The sequence below is a fragment of the Mesoplodon densirostris genome, chromosome 16, assembly GCF_025265405.1.
Source record: "Mesoplodon densirostris isolate mMesDen1 chromosome 16, mMesDen1 primary haplotype, whole genome shotgun sequence".
NCBI classification, from domain to species: Eukaryota; Metazoa; Chordata; class Mammalia; order Artiodactyla; family Ziphiidae; genus Mesoplodon; species Mesoplodon densirostris.
In genome coordinates, this window is record NC_082676.1 from 64,812,979 (window position 1) to 64,836,586 (window position 23,608).

The window sequence follows — 23,608 nt, forward strand, 5'->3', positions numbered from 1 at the left end:
GTTCTGGCTATGAGGCATGGGCAGGAGTGATGCCTCTCACTCCTCAATTCTCAAAGCAAGGGCCCGGATCAACAGCATTGACATCACCAGGGAGCTTGTTAGAAATGCAGATTCTTATTCCCCACTCCATGCCTCCTTCATCAGAGCCTGCACTAACAAGATCCCCAGGTGTTAAAGTTTGAAAAGCACTGATGTAGACCCCTGCCAGGTCTGGTCTACAATAGCCTCAGTTTCTATCTCCTTCATTCACCAACTAAATGGAGGGGATACCTAGGGCCTAGGGGAGGGTGGAAGGAGCCAGATTCCCTAGCAACCTTGTAGAAGGAGCCCACCAACTAGAAGTATCAGCGTGGGGCTTCCCTGGTGGCGCAGTGGTTGGGAGTCCACCTGCCGATATAGGGGACACGGGTTCGTGCCCCGGTTCGGGAAGATCCCACATGCCGCGGAGCGGCTGGGCCCGTGAGCCATGGCCGTTGAGCCTGCGCGTCCACAGCCTGTGCTCCGCAACGGGAGAAGCCACAACAGTGAGAGGCCCGTGTACTGCAAAAAAAAAAAAAAAAGAAGAAGAAGTATCAGTGTGGGATTCTGCATGAATGGAGAAATAAATATCTATGTGTTAAGCCACTGAGATCAGGGACTTGCTTGTTACAGCAGCTGGCACAACTTACCTGGACTAATACATTCCCCCCACCCTCATACAGTTCTTGTCTCCAAGGCTGGTTCCTCTGAGAGCGCTGGGAGGGAGAATGTTCCATGCCTCTCATTTAGCTTCTGGTGCCTTATTGGCCGTCACTGGCATTTCCTGGCTCGTAGAAGCCACTAACCACCCCAGTCTCTGCCTTCACCTTCGCATGGCATTCTCCCTGTGTGAATGTCTGTGTCTGAATTTCCCCTTTTTATAAGGACACCAGTCATGTTGGATTAGGGGCCCAACCTACTGCAGTAGGATTCCATCTAAACTAATCACATCTGCAACAACCTATTTCTAAATAAGGTCACATTCTAAGGTACTAGGGGTTAGGATTTCAACATGTGAATTCTGGGGGGACACAATTCAACGCATAACATCTTACTTATTTCTTGTCACTTTTCCATCCTTGCTGCTACTTCCGTAGTCCGAGCCACCACCATCTCCTACTTGGACTAATAGCTCTCTCAACTGAGGTCCAACTCCCCAGGGTTACCCTGAACAGCCCTTCCAGCAGCCAGAGTCTTTTTTTAATGGGAGAAGGCTGAGGGGCTGTTCTAGTGCCCTCGGAGCCCTCAGGGGGACAGAAGGGTGGGCAGCCAGGAGAGGCTGGGCTCTGCAGAGCTGTGATGAGGATGCAGCCTGAGGCTGGCAGCCGCCCTGCCCTTTGTCTCCAGAGACTCCTTGGGTACCTCTGGCTTCTGGTCCTTGAACCAGGTAATCATACCTGATATGGACAGCTGTGAGAGAACACCTGGGGCAGGTGTTGTATGATGGGGTTGCATTTTAGAAAAGCCCTTGGCTATCACGGGGACAGATTGCAGAGGGGACACTGGATGCTGCAGTGGTCACAAAGGTGAAGGGTTGGGGCTCTAGGTGACTCAGGGGCCTAGGGATGGGGATGTTTATTAGTACAAGGATTGACTAACAGTCTTCTTTACCATATGTGTGCCTTACTAGTGCTATGACTGAATGTTTGTGTCCCCCCCAAATTCACACGTTGAAACCCTAATCCCAATGTGATAACATGAAGAGGTGGGACCTTTGGGAGGTGTTCCGGTCAGGGTGGAACCCTCATGATGTGTTAGTGCCTTATACGAAGAGGCCAGAAAGTTAGCTAGGCCTACCCCGCTTCCGTTCCCCACATGAGGACACAGTAAGAAGGTGGCCAACTGTAAACCAGGAAGAGAGCTCTCACCAAAACTCAACCATGCCCGCACCCTGACCTCACAATTCCAGCCTCCAGAACTGTGAGAAATAAATGTCTGTTGTTTAAGATCCCCCCTCCCTGCACCCCTCCCCTCTGGGGCCTATGGTATATTATGGCCACCTGAGTGGACAAAGACACTTGGATTCCCCAAATTCTCCCAGTACCAGAGGAAGGAACCCCATCAGCCTTAACACATAGGGAAAGAAACCACAGAGGCAGTGACTTCTAATGGGTCTGAGGTTTCTTTTCGTGGTGATGAAATGTTCTGGAATTAGAGGTGACGGAGGCCCTACTCTGTGAATGTACTAACAGTCATTGAATCGTACACTTGAGTCGGTGAACTCTATGGTGTGTGGATTGTATCTCAATAAAGCTGTTACTAAAGAAAGAAAGAAAGAAAGAAAGAACTAGGCAGGGTGGCACTGATAACTGACGGGACCTAGGGACAGGCAGGACGGTGTTGAGGATGGCTCTGAGTTTCTACTTATGTGGTGGAGCCATCAGAGGAGGGGGATGATGAGGACACACCCCTTCTCCACCTTTGCTGCTGGTGACCAGGGTCAAGGTCCTGAGGAGCAGCTGGACACACAGGTTTGGTTGCAGAAGGGAGGGCAGAGCTGGGGCTGCAGATTGACAAACTGTGAACGCTGAAAATGGCTGGGCAGAAAAGGGCTGAGGTCCAGTCCCCAGAACACCAACCACCTTGCTTATCGGTTGGGTGGGGGCCAAGGAGCCCTCAAAGGAGATGCAGAGAACCTGGGAGCCACCTTCAGGTCTGCAGGGATTAAGGAGGGGCAGTCAGTGCAGGAGGTGAACTCTGAGATGCACCTGCTGAATTTAGTGACAAGGAAGTCCTTGGTGCCACCCTGCAGGAGCCATCTCGACAGAGGACATGGGGACAGGAGGCTGGGCTGGGTGGGCAGGGGGAGCTGGGCCAGGAGAAGCATTTCAGTGACGCTCACCTCACAACCCCAGGGACAGGACTGAGGGCTGGGGCCCCTAGAGCCAGCCGCTGGCCCAGTTTTAAAATTTGAGGGCCTCCCTGGTGGCGCAAGTGGTTGAGAGTCCGCCTGCCGATGCAGGGGATGCGGGTTCGTGCCCCGGTCTGGGAGGATCCCATGTGCCGCGGAGCGGCTGGGCCCGTGAGCCATGGCCGCTGGGCCTGCGCATCCGGAGCCTGTGCTCCGCGGCGGGAGAGGCCACAGCAGTGAGAGGCCCACATACCGCAAAAAAGAAAAAAAAAAAAAAAGAAAAAAAAAAAAAAAAAAAATTTGAGTAACTTTTTGGCAGTCTCGCTGCTCCTTATGAACTTTCTATTTCAGATTTCATAATTGAGATGTTGTTGTGCCATCACCCAAAGGGACACAGAGATATATTAGTGGCTCCACGTGGTGCAGACATAATGAAACAGGGTTTATTGGGGGAACTAGCAGCGGAGTGGAAATAGAGAAGGAGGAGGGCAGGACTACGCCCAGCTGTCACTGTCCACCAGGAGCCAGCTTCCAAGAGGGACTTGCCTCTGTGCACTTTGCTCTGTGACAGGGATAGGGCAGGGGACATCTCTCTGGCTCTGGAACCGTGGAGGAAGTGGCTGTATGATGGGGAGCCTCTGGGGCTCGGTGGTGGGTGGTGAGTGGCCATGGGGCTACCCGAGGCGGCAGCAGTATCCAAATTCATGTCCATTGGGGAGTCCTCGGTCCGAGCAACATGGACCATCCACCTGCCCTCTAAGGTCAAAGCAGGTACAGAGATGAGGATGAGTGGCTGGGCCCTGGTCAATGTGAGCATGGGGGCAGAGGGACAAGTCTGAGTCCTTCCTCTGACCCTGGGCCTGGAGCCCAGCCAAGGTGACAGGCATGGGACTCGAGATTGGGAGTCGCCCACCCTGTGCCCCGTGGAAGCCCTACTGTGGAGGGTGGGAAACCAGTGACCCTGCAGGCGTTCGGGTGACATTGGCTGCTGGGACTCAGTGCACTTCAGGCCTGTGTGAGGTTCCTCCTTGTGTGGGACTGAGCAGAGACCCAGCTGGTGCTGGCACAGACTTGTCTGTCCTTTTAAGTTCAGGTGCCTTTCTATAAGTGTGGTCACCTCCTGTGGATGTGCACACCTGTGGGTCTGGGATTGGGGTGCATCTGTTCCCACAGGGCTGTCTTTGGCCTTGGCCATGGGCAGTTCACTCTCTCAGGGCAGCGTGCTCCATAGCCAAGAGCACTGCCCGAAACATAGCCCCTGTGTTGCGTGTCTACTGCAGGCGGCCAGCAGCACGATAGGTCTCTTGGCAGGTGCCTGCCTCCTACCTGGGAGGTGGGCTGTCACGTTGCTGGACCATCTTCATGACTGCTGGCCAGGCTGGTGGGTGAGGGCCCCATGGAGCCAGCAGTCGGGTCAAGAGATGGGACAGTTACCTGCCTGGGAAGGTAGCCAGGGTCTTGGGGGTCAAGGTTGCCCTGGCTTGGGGGTGCCAGTTCCACTTCAAGCTTGCCCCAGCTTATGAAAACAAGTCAGGGAGGACTTGGGATGAATCAGCAGAGGATCAAGGCCTCTCTTTCAGCTCCACGGGGGCTGGGGAATGGCCAGCAGAAGCTGCACTGTCCCCCCGTGGGCTGGAAGCAGACCCCTCAGCAACCTTTCCGAGGACTCCCACCCACTCCTAGTCCAGCGGGCACCTGGGCCAGGTGACCAGATGCTGCCCCAGGTGTGGAGGCTTCCCTCTGCCCAGCCAAACTCCATCACTTCCCACCACGTGGCACTGAGACATGTGGAGTGTATGTCTTTCTGGTGGCCATCTGTTGCTGCAAAGGGCATGTGGACACACAGCAGCTCTACACAGTAAGATATAAAATCAGGTTTATTGCAGGAAATGTATAGGCAGAGGGACAGTGGGGGGGTGTCTGAGCTGTCACTGTCCCATGGCTGGACGGCGGGCTGCATGGCCAGCTTGGTGGGAGGGTGCCTGCACCGTGTGCTCCCCCTGCAATTCAAGGAGCCCGCTGGGGAGGATGTGGCCCTGTTAGCAAGCAGCAGCCTCTGGAGTTCGTGGGGAACATGGGCTCACTGCTCCCTGCAGGCTGGCTCCCTGCCCCCTGCAGGCTGGCTCCCTGCCGTGCCATCAGACAGGAGAAGGGGTTGCACCCGCTGTCACCGGGGTCTGCCTCTCCTCCTGCATCAGGCGAACGTGGGCGACCCCGGTGGAGTTTGCCCAGCGCTGGCTTCCTGCAGCCGTCAGGCTGGCTTCCAGGGCCTGAACAACACCTGCCCTGGGGATCGTGGACACTGGGTTTAATTTAAGTTGGAAAACAGCAAAGGGAACTCCAACAGAGGGTGTAGCAAGGCCTCTGGTTTCGGCCTGCTCTGTTAATGGGACAGCCACACCCTGGCAGCAGATGGCCAAGGAGCATGAAGGCCCACCTGGCACCTGCCCGGAAAACACCTGGGGCCGCTGGAACCGCACGGGGCAGCTCAGCCTGAAGAAGCAGGAACTTCCCCAAACGTGCCCCACCTTCGTCCTGAAGTGGCCTCCACGATGATTTTCCACATTGTGGAGCCAAAGCAGGACCACACCCAACAGGAAAGCCCTTGGCAAAGCCGTGGGCTCTGAAAACAGATGGGTATTTGCACCAAGGCAGGGGCAGGTGTCTTTGTGAATGATGCTTCCTTCCTCAGAGCTTTTGGTGGCTGTGGCCCTCCCCACAGGGAGGGCCTCCCCACACGTGGTCACTCCACGTCACACACAGCTGTGGGCCAGCAGCTCCTGGGGCTCTTCTTTGTTGGCAGGGAGACACCATCGAAGCGTTCCTCCTGGGAGGCCTCTTGAGGAAATGTGAAGGCCGTAGATGCTTTGGAAGAGTGAAAGAGGTTTTGTCGAGCAAAATCTAACCGGGTGGGAAATGCCGGGGTTCTGTGTGGACCTGGAACATCCTTGACACAGGCGACACGTGAGGTTCCTCTGCTGAGTCCGGGAGGAGGCTGGCCTCAGTGGGACTCACTGTCCAGATGTGTATCTTCCACCTTCCTGATGACAAAGAAACACACATTCATGATATCCATGAAATCCAAACGTGGTGGAAAGAGATAATCAAGAAAGTTAAGGATTCCTGTAATCCCTTTCCCCTAGAGATCACCATCAACCAGATCATTTTTATACACACTCATATACATGCATCACAGCAGTTCCTTTAAAACGTGAGATTGGGAATTCCCTGGTGGTCCAGTGGTTAGGACTCCGAGCTTTCACTGCCAAGGGCGTGGGTTCAATCCCTGGTGGAGGAAATAAGATCCTACAGGCCGTGCGGTGTGGCCAAAATAAATAAATAAATAAATAACTTCATACCCTTTAGCTACACCCCCCAACATTCCTCACCCTAGGCAACCACTAATTTAATTTCTTTTTTTAAAAAATATTTATTTATTTATGTTTGGCTGCATCGGGTCTTAGTTGAGGCACAAGGGATCTTTCATTGTGGAGTGTGGGATCTTTCGTTGAGGGGTGTGGGCTCTTCGTTGTAGTGCGTGGGCTTCTCTCTAGTTGTGGCACGTAGACTCCAGAGTGCGTGGGCTCTGCAGTTGCAGAGCGCGGGCTTAGCTGCGCCTCTGCATGTGGGATCTTAGTTTCCTGACAAGGGATCAATCCTGCGTCCCCTGCATTGGAAGGTGGATTCTTAACCACTGGACCACCAGGGAAGTCCCTAATCTACTTTTTACCTCCATAGATTTGCCTATTCTGGACATTTCATAGAAATGGAATCATACAAGTTGTGGTCTTTTGTGTCTGGCTTCTTTCACATATCATCACGTTTTTGAGGTTCATCCATGTTGTAGTGTGTGTCAGTTCTTCATTCCTTTTTATGGCCAAATAATATTTCATTGTATGAATGAACCATGATTTATTTATTCATTCAACCATTAATAGATATTTTGGGTTTTCACTTTTTGGCTATTATGTTTAATGTTGATATTAACATTGGTGTACAGTTTTTTATGGACACATGTTTTCAATTCTCTTCGGTGTACAACTAGAAGTGGAATTACTGGGTGAACAAACACTCTATGTTTAACTGTTTTTTTTTTTTTTTTTGGCTGCATCACGCAGCATGCAGTTTCCCCGACCAGGGAATGAACCCTCACCTCCTGCACTGGAAGTGCGGAGTCCCAACCACTGGACCGCCATGGAAATCCCTATGTTTAACATTTTGAGGAACTGCCAGACTGTTTTCCAAAGTAGCTGTGCCATTTTACATTGCCACCAAGAGAGTATGAAGGTTCCAATTTCTCCACATCCTTGTAAAGACCTGTTATTGTCTGTCTTTTTGATTTAGCCGTCTTAGTCTTCTCCACATCCTTGTAAAGACCTGTTATTGTCTGTCTGTTTGATTTGCCATCTTAGTGGGTGTGAAGTGCTAGCTCATTGTAGTTTTTTGGTTTTTCTTTTTTTTGGCTGCATTGGGTCTTCATTGCTGTGCACGGGCTTTCTCTAGTTGCGGTGAGCAGGGGCTACTCTTCGTTGCGGTGCATGGGCTTCTCATTGCGGTGGCTTCTCTTGTTGCGGAGCATGGGCTTTAGGCGCGTGGGCTTCAGTAGTTGTGGCGCACGGGGTTAGTTGCTCCGAGGCATGTGGGATCCTCCCAGACCAGGGCTCGAATCCGTGTCCCCTGCATTGGCAGGTGGATTCTTAACCACTGCACCACCAGGGAAGCCCCTCATTGTAGTTTTGATTTGCATTTCCTAAGGCTAATGACGTTGAACATCTTTAAGTGTGCTTACTGGCCATTAGTATATATTGAACTTCATAAAAGAAATAAAATCTTTGAAATAAAAACTGTCTATTCACATCGTTTGCCCATGTGTTAATTGGATTATTTGTCTTTTTATTGTTGCGGTTTGCAAAGTCTTAGTTCCCCGACCTGGGATTGAACTGGGCCCTGGCAGTGAAAACTCTGAGTCCTAACTGCGGGACTCCCAGGGAATTCCCTAAGAATTCTTTATATATTCTGGATACAAGTCCTCTAACAGATATGATTTGCAAATATTTTCTCTCATTCTGTGGATTGTCTTTTCACTTTCTTGATGGTATTATTTGAAGCACTAAAGTTTTTTTTTTAATTTTTAAATTTTTGGCTGCATTGGGTCCTCGTTGTTGCGCGCAGGCTTTCTCTAGTTGTGGCAAGTGGGGGCTTCTCTTCATTATGGTGCACAGGCTTGTCCTTGCAGTGGCTTCTCTGGTTGCGGAGCACGGGCTCTAGGAGCATGGGCTTCAGTAGTTGTGGCACGCGGGCTTCAGTAGTTGTGGCTCGCAGGCTCTAGAGAGCAGGCTCAGTAGTTGTGGCGCACGGGCTTAGTTGTTCCGTGGCATGTGGGATCTTCCTGGACCAGGGCTCGAACCCATGTCCCCTACATTAGCAGGCAGATTCTTAACCACTGCGCCACCAGGGAAGTCCTGAAGCACTAAAGTTTTTTAACTTTGATGAAATCCAATTTATCTATTCTTTGGTTGTTGTGACATGTGGAAGTGTTGTCTACCAGGGAAGCTTGCCTGAGACTAGGGATCCAGGGTTTTTATTGGGCGTCAGTCCTGTAGGCAGAGGGTACCTGGGTGAAGAGCTACAGTCACTGAAATTCCAAAATCTCAAAGAAAAGCAAGTGCTCAGCAAAAAATCGCTTTTTTCGTACAAACAGGTAAGAGTGAGCAATTGTTATCACTTAGGGACAGTATCAGGGTCAAGTCCTGGAAGCATCCTTGACCTGGACCCTGGAAGCTAAGGGTCAGCCTTGCAAGCAGGTTGTTCTAAGGACAGAAGTTGCAGGCCTGCTGTGTTAAATCTGTTCTGTACACAAGCTGTATGATATTGATTTACAGCTGGGAAAGCAATCTTGCATTCCTGGCATAAGTCCCATTTGGTCATGGTGTATGATCCTTTTTTATGTTGCTGGATTCAGTTTGCTGGCATTTTGTTGAGAATTTTTGCTTCTATGTTCCTAAGAGATATTGCTCTATAGTTTTCTTTTTTTAAATTAATTAACTAATTAATTAATTTATATATTTTGGCTATGCCAGGTCTCAGTTGAGGCACGTGGGCTCTTCATTGTGGCATGCATGCAGGATCTAGTTCCCCAACCAGGGATCGAACCCAGGGCGCCTGCACTAGGAGCAAGGGGTCTTACCCACTGGACTACCAGGGGAGTCCCTAGTTTTCTTTTCTTGTGATGTCTTTGCTTGGTTTTGATAACAGGGTATTGCCGGCCTTCCAGGATGAGTTGGGAATTGTTCCCTCTTCTTCTCTTTTTGGGAAGAGTATCTGAAGGATCTTCTTTAAATATATGGTAGAACTTGGAACTTCCCTGTTGGTCCAGTGGTTAAGACTCCATGCCTCCAATGCAGGGGGCCCGGCTTCGATCTCTGGTCAGGGAACTAGACCCCACATGCCGCGTGGCCAAAAATAAAAAAGAATATATATATATATATATATATATATATATATATATATATATATATATATAATATATAAAATGTATATAAGTATTTAAATATATATATCTATAAATATATATATAAATAGATATTATATATATAACATATATATATGGTAGAACTCATCAATTAAGTCATCTAGGCTTAAGTGGGAATCTTAGTTCCCTGACCAGGGATCGAACTTGTGCACCCTGCAGCGGAGGCACAGGGTCTTAACTTGTGGGGAGTTTTAAAATGACTAATTCAATCTCTGTACTTGGTTTAACTCTACTCAGATTTTCTATTTCTTCGTGAATCAGGTTTGGTAGCTTTCTAGGAATTTTTTCATTTCATCTAAGTTATCTAATTTGTTGGCATGCCATTGTTCACAGTATTTCCTTATAATTGGTTTTTCTGGTCTAGCTAAAGGTTTGTCAATTTTGTTGATCCTTTCAAAGAAACAACTTTTGGTTTTGTTAGTTTTCTCTATTTTCTTTTTTTAACATTAAAAAATTTATTTATTTATTTATTTATTTATTGTATTCTTGCCTGCGTTGGGTCTTAGTTGCGGCACACAGGATCTTTGCTGTAGCACGTGGGACCTTTTGTTGCTGTGCACGGGCTCTCCGTTGCGGCGCATGGGCAACTCTCTACTTGTGGTGCGCAGGCTCCAGAGTGCATGGGCTCTGTAGTCTGCGGCATGTGGGCTGACTAGTTGAGGTGCGTGGGTTCAGTAGTTGTGGCACACGGGCTTAGTTGCCCTGTGGCATGTGGAATCTTAGTTCCCCGACCAGGTATCGAACCCGTGTCCCCTGCATTAGAAGGCGGATTCTTTACCACGGGACAACCAGGGAAGTCCCTACTTTTCTATTCTCTATTCCATTAATTTCTATTTTAATAGCTATTATTTCCTTCCTTCTGCTTGCTTTAGGTTTACATTGTTCTTTTTCTAACATGTAAGTTTGAGTTATTGACTTGAGATCTTTATTTTTTTATTATTTTTAAAAATTTATTTATTTTATTTATTTATTTTTGGCTGCGTTGGGTCTTCGTTGCTGCGTGCAGGCTTTCCCTAGTTGCAGCGAGTGGGGGCTACTCTCCTTGTGGTGCATGGGCTTCTCATTGCAGTGGCTTCCCTTGGTGCAGAGCACAGGCTCTAGGTGCGCGGTCTTCAGTAGTTGTGGCTCGCGGGCTCTAGAGAACAGGCTCAGTAGTTGTGGTGCACAGGCTTAGTTGCTCCGCGGCTTGTGGGATCTTCCTGGACTAGGGCTCAAACCCGCGTCCCCTGCATTGGCAGGCAGATTCATAACCACTGTGCCACCAGGGAAGCCCAAGATCTTTATTTTTAATTTTTATTAAAAAAATTTTTTTGGGCTGCGCTACACAGCATGTGGGATCTTAGTTCCCTGACCAGGATTGAATCTGTGCCCCCTGCAATGGAAGCCCAGAGTCTTAACCACTGGACCACCAGGGAAGCCCCTCAAAGTATTTTCTAATCTCCCTTGTAATTTCTTTGAGTCACTGGTAATACTTACAAGTATGCTGTTTAACTTTCATGTATTTGTGAGTTTCCCAAATTTTTTTTGTTATTTACTTCTAATTTCTTTCCACTGTGGTCAGACAACATACTTTGTATGATTTCAATCCTTTAAAATTTGTGGGGTCTGGGGACTTCCCTGGTGGTCCAGCAGTTAAGACTCTGCGCTCCCAATGCAGGGGGCCTGGGTTTGGTACACAGTCAGGGAACTAGACCCTGCATGCTGCGACAAAGATCCCCCATGCCGCAACTAAAGACCCAGTGCAGCCAAATAAATAAATAAATAATTTAAAATAAATAAATAAATTTGTGGGGTCTGGTTTTATGGCCTAGATATGATCTATCCTGGGGACTGTCCCACATGTGCTTGAGAAGGACGTGAATTCTGCTTTAGGTGGTGGCCTCCTTCTTGCTCTGCATTCTCCCTTGGATCCCTTGAATCACTTATTTTGGGGGGAGATAGCTGTCATGTTTGAGGGCACTCAAGCAGCCCTAAGGAAATGTCTACATGGTGAGGAACTGAGGCCTCCAGCCCACAGCCATGTGAGTGAACAGACCATTTGGAAGCACTTCCTCCAGCCCCACTCAAGCTTTCAGATGGGTGTACCCCCACTGACATCTTTCCTTCAACCCCAGAACCACCCCACCCAACCACTCCTGAAATCTCGACCCACAGACACTGTGACAGACAGTAAATATTTATTGTTCTTAGTCACTACGTTTTGTGTAATTTGTGATTATGGTAATACAGTTACCCATAGCTCCGTTGGCTTTCAGGAGCACAAGTCTCGAAGCACAGTTGAACGTCAGGCAGAAGTTTTGTCTTTTCTGAGGAAAAAACATTGAAAACATGGATTAATAATTCTTTTCTTGTTGAAGCTGCCATAGGCAAAGGCACACCTCCTGGAACGATGACCTCAAGGCCTTGAGGGTGAAAACCAGGTGGAATGACTCTGACTGGGGGAGTCATTAGGGGAATTCTGGTTTTCTGATGCCCAAAACTACCTAAGCCTGGTAAAATAAGCTGCTGGAGATCCTGAGTCAGTCTTCACCTTGTCACCAAAAAGACTGGGAGGCAACAGTCTCAAAGATGGCATGCCCTTCACCCCGACAAAGGCAAACCACAGCGCCTCCTTCTTGGTTAAGCTGAACAGTGGCTTTCTCGTGGAAAAAAAAAATTTTTTTTAACAGAAATCAAGTTTCTTTTGTTTGTTTGATACAACTTGGATTCATTCCCGTATTTTATAAGATGTGGCCTTTAATATTTCCATGAATTAATATGAGACACATAATGCTTTCTAAAGACTGGTTTTACTACAAAAATGGTACAGATGAACCAGTTTGCAGGGCAGAAATAGAGACACAGATGTAGAGAACATATGGACACCAAGCGGGGGAAGTGGCGGGGGTGTGTGTGGTGGTGTGATGAATTGGGAGATAGGGATTGACATATACACACTAATATGTACAAAATAGATAACTAATAAGAACCTGCTGTACAAAAAATAAATAAAATAAAATTTAAAAATTAAAAAAAAAAAGACTGGTTTTACATTCTGTTTATCTGAAGGGAACCCACTTTCAGTTTGATACAGTTATTTGCAAAACTACGTGTGTGTGTGCACGCACGGGAGCACTCATGCTTGCATGCACACACACATTAGTATATTCTTCTAGGGCGGTCTATATTTTTTCATCAGATTTTCAAAAGATACTACCATCCATAAAAAGTTAAGACCTCTTAGTATAAAAGAGAGGAGAAAAATGGCAGTTAGAAGGGGAGTTGGTTTTAAGGATGGGACCAATTTAGGTGTGTTTCTAGGTTCAGAAGGAGTCAGTAGAGAGGAGGGGTAGAAGACTGGAAAGGCAGGAAGGCCAGGGAAAAAGGTCCCCAGACAGCGCCTGTCCCCTGAGGTGTCTGAACCTCGGGCTGGCAGAGACCAAGATACCCACAGCTCTCTCGCCCCCACTCCTGTCTGTACCTGGGTCCTCCTGCTGGGCTGTGCTGGGGAGCCGCTCCCGCTGCCTCAGGGCCTCCAGGCCCGCCAGGTCAGGCAGGTGGCAGTGGCTGCGCATGATGGTCACCCGCTGGCCCTGGGTGATGGCCCTGCTGCGGCAGCCCATGCGGGCCTGGTCCCGGCACATCCAGTACACCTTCTCCCCGGCCGCCTTCTCCTTCCTGTAGAGGAAGGACTCGTACACCAGGAACCTGCCCCCGAGAGAGGTCCTCAGGAACTCCAGGGGCTGGAGGGTTTCTGGAAGGAACATGACATGTGAGTGGGGTGCCTGGGCCAGGCCTTGGAAGCAGGGGACAGAGCCTGGGTGCCAGGGACGGAGACTGCTTCCTTTGTCCCACCAGCCAGCTCCAGCCAGGAAACTGCAGACCCCCCAACCCACGCAGGTCCCACTTTGGTCCCTGCCCTCCAGCCCAGACTGTGCTGCAGGGCCCTGGGGACTGAAGCTCAGGCCACCATGGCCCTGATGCCCTGGAGTGCAGACTGGCTGTCTGTCTGATGGCTGTAGCGCTATCGGGGAGGCTGGCCCTGCAGCGGCCCAAACATTGAGCTTTCCTGCAGGCCTCTCCTGACCCTGCTCGGCCTTCATGCTGGCTGGCAAGCAAGCACCCCAGGGCAGGGGCTGGGCTGAACTGCAACACTCTGAAAGGGCCATGGTTGGTCTGGACAGTGCACTAGGGGCCTCCCGGCTCCCTGTCCACCCTCCCCTCGGCCAGCTGGCAACCAATCAAATTCTCCCTTTTGAGACTTTTAAGAATCTGAACTGAAAGCTCCTGACATGTTGGGGTTGGGGTGGCCCGAAGGCACTGGCAGGGGTGGGGAGGGAGAGCGGAGACAGAGGGTCCCCGAGGTCCAGGAGCACTGCCCCACAAGTGGGTGCCGAGCATTTCCGGCAGCTGCCAGTAATGCCACTGCAGCCCCTGGCCCCGTTTTCTCCAGCGGTCTGAGTGGGTTTCTCCCACTGACAGCCCATCCCAGATGAGGACCAGTGCCATCAGTGCAGAGTCCAGATGTGGCCCCTGCCCTAGGGAGCCCACAGCCCAGGAGGACAGACACCACTGGACATGGGCCACAGGAGGAATGTCCCAGCAGGCAGCCTCCAGCCTGTGTTCTGAGCTGTCCCCAGGGGCTGCTGGGCCAGCAGGGAGACCGGGGCCCGGCCCCTGCCCGTCCCCCTCTCACCCACACCTGAGCCTTCCCTCTGGGTCGGGTTGGGGAGCTGTTCCCGCTGCCTCAGGGCCTCCAGGCCCCCCAGGTCGGGCGGGTGGCAGTGTCTGCGCATCACCATGACCCGCTGGCCCTGGGTGATGGCTCGGCTGCGGCAGCCCATGCGGGCCTGGTCCCGGCACGTCCAGTACACCTTCTCCCCGGCCGCCTTCTCCCGCCTGTAGAGGAAGGACTCGTACACCAGGAAGCTGCCCCCCAGAGGGGTCCTCAGGAACTCAGGGCCTCCTGGGAAGAAATGGGAGAGGGGATCGGGGGAGGGAGAGCCTGGAGCCAGGCCTGGAGCCGAGGAACGAGGTGGGCCGGGACCCCCTTCTCAAGAGCCTAGAGCAGCATGGCTCCTGGCATGAGACCCACAGACCCCACCCCACGCTGCATCTACCTCCTCACAGCCCAGGACACAGGCACCCCCATCCCCCAGACTCAGCCTAGCCTGAGCTCCCAGGGCTCCTTTCCCAAGCCTGGGAGAGAAGGGAGGCAGGAGACTGGTGAGGTGGAGGTCGCTGAAGGCAGAGCCCGTCTCCCCCACCTCGCGGCGCCTGCAGGAAGGTGGTGTCTTATCCGAGGTGCTGGCAATGGGATGGCACAAGGGCCTCTCTTCCCTGCTAAGTTGGAGGAATTAGTGGACAGGCCCTACGGGTGATAAGCAACTGGGAGCAAAACGGGAGTTGTGTGCAGCCCCTTGTACGTGGTGGGCAGTGGGGCTGTAGAAGGGTCCACTGCCCCAGGGAGCCAGGCTGGGTGGGCTTTGACCTGAGGGCAGGAGGGGAGGCAGGGTGCAGCCTGGGCCACTGTCCTGACGTGTTGAGAGGGGGGACCCGGAAGGTGGCCATGCCCTTCTGCTCCGAGGACTCCCTTCCCACCGCCCAGGGACCAGGATCACACAGGAGGCGTGGAGGGGGACTCGGGGGTCCGTCAGCACAGCAGCGGGGACGGCAGCCGTAGTGGGGGGTTGGTGAGAATGCCCTGGAGAAGGGGGGGCTGGGGTGGGGGGTGAGTGGCCGGAGAGGAGGTATATGATGTGGGGCATGTTTCTGCTCCCCCGCACCCGATGGAAATGTCCACTGAGGGATGAAAAAGGCACAGGGCATGAGGCCAGAAATTCAGAGAGGAGAGGAGACGGCAGAGATGCTGACCCAGGTTAGACGCTGGGCAGAGGGGGTCACCTGGTCACAGACCTGGCAAAGCAGGAGCTCGCCAAGCCTCAGTGGGGAGACTCTCAGAACAAGCAGAGTCCAGTGGCCAAGCCTAGGAAGGCCCGAGGTCCCTCCGAAGTAGGGGTCCAGGGCAGGCCCCAAACAGGGGGACTGAGGAGGGCTGTCTGCGTGAAGAGCAATGAGACAGATGCCCGCCCTGGGGGGGGAAGAGTCTGGGGTGTGGGGGAGGAGGAGGGAGTCTGCACTGACATGAAACTCCCTGTTTCCCTGCCCAAGTCCCTGGAGCCGGCACCCAGGCTGAAACCGCTGCAGGAGGTTGGTCCTAGGGCTTTGAGGCCTGGGGTCTTGAGGGTCGCCTGGTTGGCACCCACATACAGAGCGTGTGGGTCTCTCCTTAAACCTGGCTAAGGACCACTGACCACGTGGGTCAAAGGTTCTTACACCATCTTACATGATGAAAAAGTCAAGACTCTTACACCAAGTATCACAAATGAGACCATGCAAAGCAATTTAAAGTGTATACAACAATCATTCCCCCTTTAGTTTTGCTGCTTTATACAACTGTGTGATCGACAGAAAACTGAATGGCATGTACCTGGCTGGAAAATTTCACCAGTTGACAAAAAAAAAAAAAAAAAAAGAGAGAGAAGCTTCACCCTGAACGGCAGAGACTAAAGGAACTCATAGAGAAAAGGTACTTGGAGAAAACAAGGCCACTACCAGAGGCTGGACGGCAGGGCTGCTGCACTCCTCAGAGGATGGAATGCAAAGGAGTTCAAATACAAGAGTGAAAGTTAAAAATTAAATAGAAGGACTGGAAAGCAAAATCAAGGAAATGTCAGAAAAATGGGGACTGAAAAGTCATTGAACACGAGGAAATTTTCATGAGTGAAGGACACGGTTTCCGGCCTGAAAAGGCCCCAAGTGCCCCCAGCAGAGCCATGTACCACAGGGATGGAGACACGACCCTATACCTTCAAGCAAAGACCCCCTGCATGCACCTCGGAAAGATGCAGTCATTCGAGCACAAACACAAGACAACCATGGAAAAGGAGCCACAAACAACAGATTTATAGAACAAAAGTGCAGCAGTGGGGCTTCCCTGGTGGCGCAGTGGTTAAGAATCCGCCTGCCAATGCAGGTGACAAGGTTCGAGCCCTGGTCCGGGAAGATCACACATGCTGCGGAGCAACTAAGCCCGCGAGCCACAACTACTGAGCCCACGTTCCACAACTACTGAAGCCCGTGTGCCTAGAGCCCGTGCTCCACGACAAGAGAAGCCACCACAGTGAGAAGCCTGTGCACCGCCATGAAGAGTAGCCCCCGCTCGCCACAACTAGAGAAAGCCTGCGCACAGCAACAAAGACCCAACGCAGCCAAAAATAAATAAATAAATAAATTTATTTATTTTTTTTAAAAAGTGCAACAGCTGCCTCGAGAGGAGGGAACTGCTGGGTCCTTGACGTCTCTGGTCGGAAGTCAACAGGAGATAAAAAACCAGTTGACAGCAATGGAAGGAAGCACGCTTTAGGGAAGAGGGCAGCAGATGCCCTAAGGAACAACGGAAAGGGGACTTCCCTGGTGGTCCAGTGGTTAAGACTCCGCGCTTCCACTGCAGGGGGCGCAGGTTCAATCCCTGGTCAGGGAACTAAGGTCCTGCATGCCGTTCTGCACAGCCAAAAAATTAAAAAAGGAAGGAAGGAAGAAAGAAAACAAAAGGAACAATGGCTGAGTGGTTATTCGGGGTGGGAGTTGGGGGTAAGGACGGGGCGAGGCCAGATCATCCCTAGGTACATAAAAATTATAAGGAAATGGGATAAAAAGAGAGTCAGAAAAAAAAAATCATAGATCTCGAGTTTGAGAGAATTTTAGGGCCAAAAAGGCTCTAAAGGCAACTCACATGACTCAGAAAAGTATGGGACTGGGAACCCCCGAGGGAGAGCAGGGAGCAGAGAAGGCTGGGCCGAGGCTGCTCTTAGCAAGATGAGCCGGAATATGCACATTATTGTGGCCACGAGAGTCAAACATAAGCACTGTGGGGCCGACAAAGGTGGGAGGAGGGGGGCTGTGACCCTCGTCATAGAGCCCAGAGGGACGATGGTAGATGCTCAGGCAGAACAGCTGGAGGAGAACAGAAGCCAATGACAGGAACGGGTCACCTTCAGCCCTTAAGCCACGTCTGTAGGACGTGCTTGTTACTGGGCACGGTGTCAGCCACCCACACTGGAAAAATGAGAAACCAGCTTGTGCAATTAGCTTTCTCTATGAATCCTATACATTCTTAAGAAAAAAGAAAGGATAAGAAGGAGGAAAGGGAGCCTGGGTTGATCAAGTGCTGCAGAGATGCTGGGCTGGTCTGAGCAGGAGAGTGAGGCCCACTGCCCAAGAGAAAGGGTGACCCCCCAAGTCACCTAATCGACTTGGGGATAAGGTGAGGTGGACCAGGAGGGGGTGTGGGGGTAGGGAGAGGAGACAAGAGGGAGCTGTAACCTTCCAGAGGGTCCCCAGTAAGGACGGGGAGGATGCTTGCTGGAGGTCAAGAGGGAACAGGGTGGGCAGTCTGGGTCTTCTGACTGTCCCCCGAGGCCGCTCCCCGGTCTGGCCTACCAGAGCTCCCTCGCTGGGCCGTGCCAGGGCGTTTCTCTCGCTGCCGCAGGGCCTCCAAGCCCCCCAGGTCGGGCGGGTGGCAGTGGCCTCGCATCACTGTCACCCGCTTGCCTTGGGTGATGGCTCGGCTGCGGCAGCCCATGCGGGCCTGGTCCCGGCACGTCCAGTACACCTTCTCCCCGGCCGCCTTCTCCCGCCTGTAGAGGAAGGACTCATACACCAGGAAGCTGCCCCCCAGAGGGGTCCTCAGGAACTCAGGGCCTCCTGAGGAGAAATGGGAGAGGGGGTCAGGGGAGGGAGGTTGGAAGCTGGGGTGTGAGCCGGAGCAGGGCCTGGGGCTGGGCCAGGCCTGGCGTCGCCCCCCTCCCACCTCCTGGGACCTCGGGGAGCAAGATTGGAGTGCGGGCAGAGCACCAGGCCAGCGGGTGTGGACTCACCCAGGTCCTCGTCCTGGTCCTCCTCGCCTTGCGGCTGGGCCAGGAGGTCCTGATCTTTGGCCTTTGACCGCTTTCTGGGCCGGGGCCTGGTGAGAGTCAGGGGGCCCGGCCCCCTGCGGTAGAACAGGCTGTCCACGCCTTGGAGCAGCTTGTCCGCTTGGCCCCCGGGGCCACCCGGCCTGGCCCGCAGCAACTCCATGGCCTTCTCCTGCTGCCGCCGGGCCTCCAGGCCCTCCACGTCAGGCGGGTGGCAGTGGCCACGCATGACAGTCACCCGCTGGCCCTGTGTGATGGCCCGGCTGCGGCAGCCATGCAGCGCGTGGTCCCGGCACGTCCAGTACACCTTGTCCCCCACAGCCTTCTCCCGCTTGTAGAGGAAGGACTCGTGCACCAGGAAGCTGCCCCCATAGCAGGTCCTCAGGAACTCCAGGGGCGGGGGGCCTCCTGGAGGAGGAAGTGGGCAGGGGGCTGGGCAGGTGCAGGCTGGCAGAGCTCTGCTCCTTTAGTTTACTAAAGTGCATCCCCACTGATCGCCCACCCAGCGCCCCAAGGAGGCCGTGCGGCTCCTCTCCTGGTGGCCAGTGAGGAGGCCACGGCTCTGGGTGGTCAAGCACCACGTCCCAGGTCATACACTGGGGAGGGCCAAGCTGCCTCTGATGCCACACCCTGCCTGCTCAGTCACTCCTGGCCATACTTTTTCTTAGGGTTTGTTTGAAAATTGTATCTAATTTTCGAATAACACATGCACACGCCATAAAATGAAATGGAACCAAAAGATACACAGTGAAAGACAAGTCCTTCTCGCCTAGCCCCCAGCACCCAGCACAGCAGCCACCTTAAATCCCTAAATCCTTCAATCCTTTCCAGGTCTGGAGGCACCCAGCCTATGGGACCAAGCCCCACCTCCCAGTTACTGGTAATAAAAACTGCCGCAAAGAACAAAACAAAACCCAACAAAGAATAAGAACCTCTGCAAAGACTCCATCTACCAGTTACTCAGTGACAACACATGCTGGACCAAGGCTGGCACTTCAGCGCCAGATCCCCTAACGGTGAGGCTATCACACATCTTAGGAGCGACCTCCTGACCTGCAGAGCTTCAACAAGGCTGCCCAGTTACATGAGGCGGGGCTGGATCTTGAACCTGGGGCACAAAGCTCAAGCCTCCCACCAGGCCGATCTTCCCAAACTTCAAAGGTTACCAGAATCACGTGGGGTCCATAAACCTGAGGTTTTTGCATCAGGAAGCTCCAGAAGGACCTGGGCCGCCTGGTTCACGAGCACTAGTTCTATCCCTTGGGCCTAATGATTACTTGGACGCATTTATATTTTAAAAATCGTTTTGACTTTGAGCACATTAAGAAGCCACGTGGGACCCACATTTATCTTTGGGCAGAGGAAAGGGCTGTGGTTTCCACCTGCCTGAGAGTAGAGCCGGGGTGGGGGGGAACTCACCGGTCCCCAGCGTCGGGCGTTTCTTGGGAGGCAAGCTCAGCAGCGACAGGGCTCGGAGCCCCTCATCCTCCTCGGGGGCTGGCTTGCTCAGCACTGGCCCCGGGGCCGGTTCCGGCTCCTCGGGGCACAGCCACGGGCCCACCCCCTCCAGGGGCTCCTCCACTCGGCCGCTGGGGCCCTGGGGATCCCCCAAGCCTTCGGGCAGGGCTGGGCTGGGCAGCTTCTGTCTCTGGCGCCGGGCATCCAGGCCCTCCTCATCGGGCGGGTGGCAGTGGCCCCGCATCACTGTGGCCCTTAGGCCACGGGTGATGGCCCGGCCCCGGCAGCCCAGCTCGGTGTGCTCGCGGCACTTCCAGTATACCTTGTCCCCCACAGCCTTCTCCTGCTTGTACAGGAAGGACTCCAGCACCAGCAGGCGGCCCCCAAATGGGGTCCTCAGGAACTCCAGGGGCTGGGGGGCTGCTGAAGGCAAGGGGAGGGCCAGGTCAGCTGACACAGAGCAAGGCTTGAGACAGGGGCACGGATGGGAACACAGGGATTGGGGTGCCCTTGGATGACGTCCTGCGATCGTCACACAAGCCTGGGTCAAGGTCCAGGAGGCCCTGCTCAGAGCAGGGAAGAGATGGCTAAGGTCACCTCAATGGAAAGGGGGGATGCGAAGCCCAAGTCTGAGCATGCAGGGCCACAAAAGTGGCCAGACAGGGGCAGCTGGCCCGGAACTCACCTGCGTCTGGCTTGCTGTGTTTCAGTTCCTGGGCCTGGGGGCTTGGTTGGACTGCCCCCTGCTGTTCCTCTACTGGCAGGATCTGGGGGGTCCCAGCCAGGGTGTCAGGGCCAGACATCTCCAAGGACAGGACACAGTGCACTGCTTTGGGCTGGGAGTCCACTCCATCCCCATTCTCAGTGGAGGCCGTCAGTAGGACCAGTTCGGAGAACTCCGTGGGCTTCGTGGGGGCTGCAGGGATGACATCTGTGCCCGGCTCAGGGGACTCAGGGGAGGGCTCCTGGCCGGCCTTCACGCTCTCGCCCTCCTGCTCACTGGGCTCGGGCAGGGGCATTCTGGGACCGATGGCCTGGCCCCCAGGCCACGCTCAGGTCCCAGCAGATAGATTTCTCCTCCACCTCCCTGGAAGGAACCCAGCAGTTCAAGGGCTCCGTCCTAAGGCAGGAGGCAAAATCCCATCAGTGGAGATGCCCTTGGACCTGGGTTCAGGAAGAATCTGGGCTGGAGGTTGGGGCAGATGGGGTTGCCTCGGTGCCCCCGGGGAAGGACCTGAATGGAGCCAGAGAACCCTGGGCTGGTGCTTCTGCTCTCTTGGTAGCCTTGGGTCCGTCACCTCCCCCAGCCAAACCTCACTTTCCCATCTACAAAATGTGCCCAAAACAGGGCTCTCAAGGGGCTACTGGGGTGACCAAGGTGCTGACAGCTGTGAGTTACTAGGAATCCAGGCCCACAGGTGCTGAGCACGGGGTGAAGTGCTTCCACAGGTTTTGCATTTAACCTTCAGCCCCCATGTTATGAAAGTTGATTTTCTCATTGACCCAGGTTACAGATGAGGACACTGAGGCATGCAGCCATGAAGGCAGAGCTGGGAGTCCAGTCGAGGTGGGTCCAGAGCCCGCCCGCACAGCACCTGGGGTACCTCGTCCAGGATAACAGGAACCGGTCTTCCTGAGCACCAGGTGTTGGGGAAAAGCACTTTGGGGACATGAATTCAGGTCACCAACCCTCCCAGAATGCCTGGTGCCCTTCACCCTGACACTGTGTCACTGGGAGCATGGGCTGGGCCCCTGCTGGCACTCTGCAGACCCCAAAGGAGGAGCCTGGACCTGGGAGGAGGGACTCTCTGGATTCACAACTAGATCCATCCCCCATCCCAGGCGAGAGGCCCCGCGGCACCCAGTGCTAGGGGACGCCAGGGCCCCACGAGGGCAGCGACCTTGTGTCTGAGCTGGTGCTGGCTCTGCCTCAGCTGAGTGGGGACAGGGCTGTGGAGGTGTCCAGAGAATCCGTGGTCACTGAGGGCTCCTTGGCTTCTGGTCTGGAGAAGCAGAAAGGATGGATGACAGGCAGGGCTGGCCTGGAGACCGGGGCCCTGGGGCATCAGTGTGGGGGCATAAGTGTCCGTTTTGTCTTCCTGGGGGACTGGGTGGTGGGTGCATGTCAGGGTCTTTCCCATCTATCAGTACTAGCCCAGAAACAGGATGCAGCCTCCCAGCACGTTTCAGCTTCCCCACCTGTGAGCTGTCATCCCCATCCTAAGCTCTACGGTTCTAATACCCGGGTCCCCCATTCCTGCTCCGACATTTCCTGGTCTGGGGCCCACATTCAGCTCCCCAAGGCCTGTCAGCCCAAGCGCGGGGCTCCTGGGTCCCCGTGGAGACGGAGCCAAGGCCGACAGTGCAGGGGGCGCCGTGTCCCCTATAACTTCTTCCAAACTCCCTGCACTGCACGCCTGCACGCCCAGCGCCGGGCAGCAGCAAAGCCCTGTCCTGAGGGGCGAGACTCAAGGAAATGCAGATAACAGGTAACACAGGACTGGGAGTCCCCGGCCAGGTCTGTCCTCCAGCGTCATGCTCCTCCGGCCCCCGGACAAGCCAACCCCTGCTCCTCCTGTGCAGTCCTCCCGGCCCTGCCCATCCCGCCCCACAGGGCGATGTAGCGGTACTGGGGACTTGGGGGCACATGGGGACCAGCCGCAGCAAGACAGCGCCGGCGCCTCCGCGGGCAGAGCCGCACGGGCGGGAAAGGGTTACGCGGGAAGCCACGCCCCCTCTCCGCCCCCGCCCCCGCTCACTGATTGGTCTCGGCCCACGTCCCTCCGCCGGCAGCCCGCCTCCGGGGCTTGCGCGCTCCGGGTTGCCGGGCGAATGAACTTGGTCTCCACCCGGCGTCCTCTCTTCAACGAGGCGAGAGGGCGCATAGAAACTGGCCCTCCCTTCCACAGGCCTTTCAGACAACTCAGGCCCCCAAAACGTTGCGGTCACTGTCCACCCAGCATGCATGTTCCTACAGGACCATGCGGTTGGTCCCCGCCGTGCAGAGGGACAGGAGTTGAGGCTGCAGGGACCCTGACACACCAATGGCCTCAGTCTCAGGCGATCAGACGCTGAAGCCCGGCCTCCTTCAGGCCACTGGGGGTTGGCATGACAGAGAACCCCCACATTCCCGTGAAACTGTACCCAGAGTCATGTGTACCCCGAGTCAGTGTAATTCTCTCAACTAAAATCTCTGTACCTCAAAGGATATGGAACAAGTTCCAGCGCAACAAAAGACCTTGAACTGTGACTGACTACGGACTGTGTAAAGGCTTGGCTCCTTGCCAGTGGGCTTGAATTTAGATTCAATTGACGGTTCCCGTTCTCAACCATTAAAGGGCCTTAAAGTGTAGACTGTTTAATGACCACAGATCCTCCCATAAAGTATGCAAGCCCCTTTGCCATGTGGTCTTGAATCTGGACTGGTCTCCAGCCCACATTGGTCACTTGCTGTAGCCAATAGACTGTGGCAGAAGCTCGCTGTGGGGGTTTGAACGCCCTCACCCTCATGGACAGGGGCCCTGAGACTGCCAGAGAAGGAAGCTGTATGAAGGGCCACATGCAAGGGATGGAGGCACTGCCAGGCGTGGAGGGAGGCCATTTCCAGTGTCCAGTCCAGCAGACCCTCTAGCTGTGTGTAGCCACAAGAAGGAGCCTGGGGAAACAAGCCCAGGCACCCCCATGGAACCCTGATCAATAATAAACTACTGTTATTTTAAGCCAGTAAGATCAGGGCTCATTTGTTATGCAGCAGTAACTGATATTCTTGACAAGTGACTGAACCTAGTCGGTTTT

At 53.7% G+C, this 23,608-nt stretch overlaps 1 protein-coding gene across 6 annotated transcripts in view; it reads right to left on the reverse strand.

Annotated features, from left to right (window-relative positions):
• Positions 1-4,745: 4,745 nt before the first annotated feature.
• Positions 4,746-23,608, reverse strand: part of FLYWCH1 (FLYWCH-type zinc finger 1) — a 29,052-nt gene continuing 10,189 nt past the window's right edge. For 2 of the 6 annotated variants that reach the window (XM_060120157.1, XM_060120156.1), the window contains 8 exons: positions 20,499-20,933; positions 19,775-20,236; positions 18,320-18,763; positions 17,883-18,146; positions 14,077-14,346; positions 12,862-13,134; positions 11,635-11,707; positions 4,746-5,910 (listed from right to left, as the gene is read on the reverse strand). In XM_060120157.1, coding sequence (XP_059976140.1) covers positions 5,871-5,910; positions 11,635-11,707; positions 12,862-13,134; positions 14,077-14,346; positions 17,883-18,146; positions 18,320-18,763; positions 19,775-20,236; positions 20,499-20,832 — 2,160 coding nt within the window. In that variant the 5' untranslated portion in view covers positions 20,833-20,933 and the 3' untranslated portion in view covers positions 4,746-5,870. Of the gene's footprint in view, positions 5,911-11,634; positions 11,708-12,861; positions 13,135-14,076; positions 14,347-17,882; positions 18,147-18,319; positions 18,764-19,774; positions 20,237-20,498; positions 20,934-21,714; positions 21,817-23,608 lie in introns of all 6 variants that reach the window. The other 4 variants (XM_060120158.1, XM_060120161.1, XM_060120160.1 and 1 more) reach the window with 4 other exon arrangements.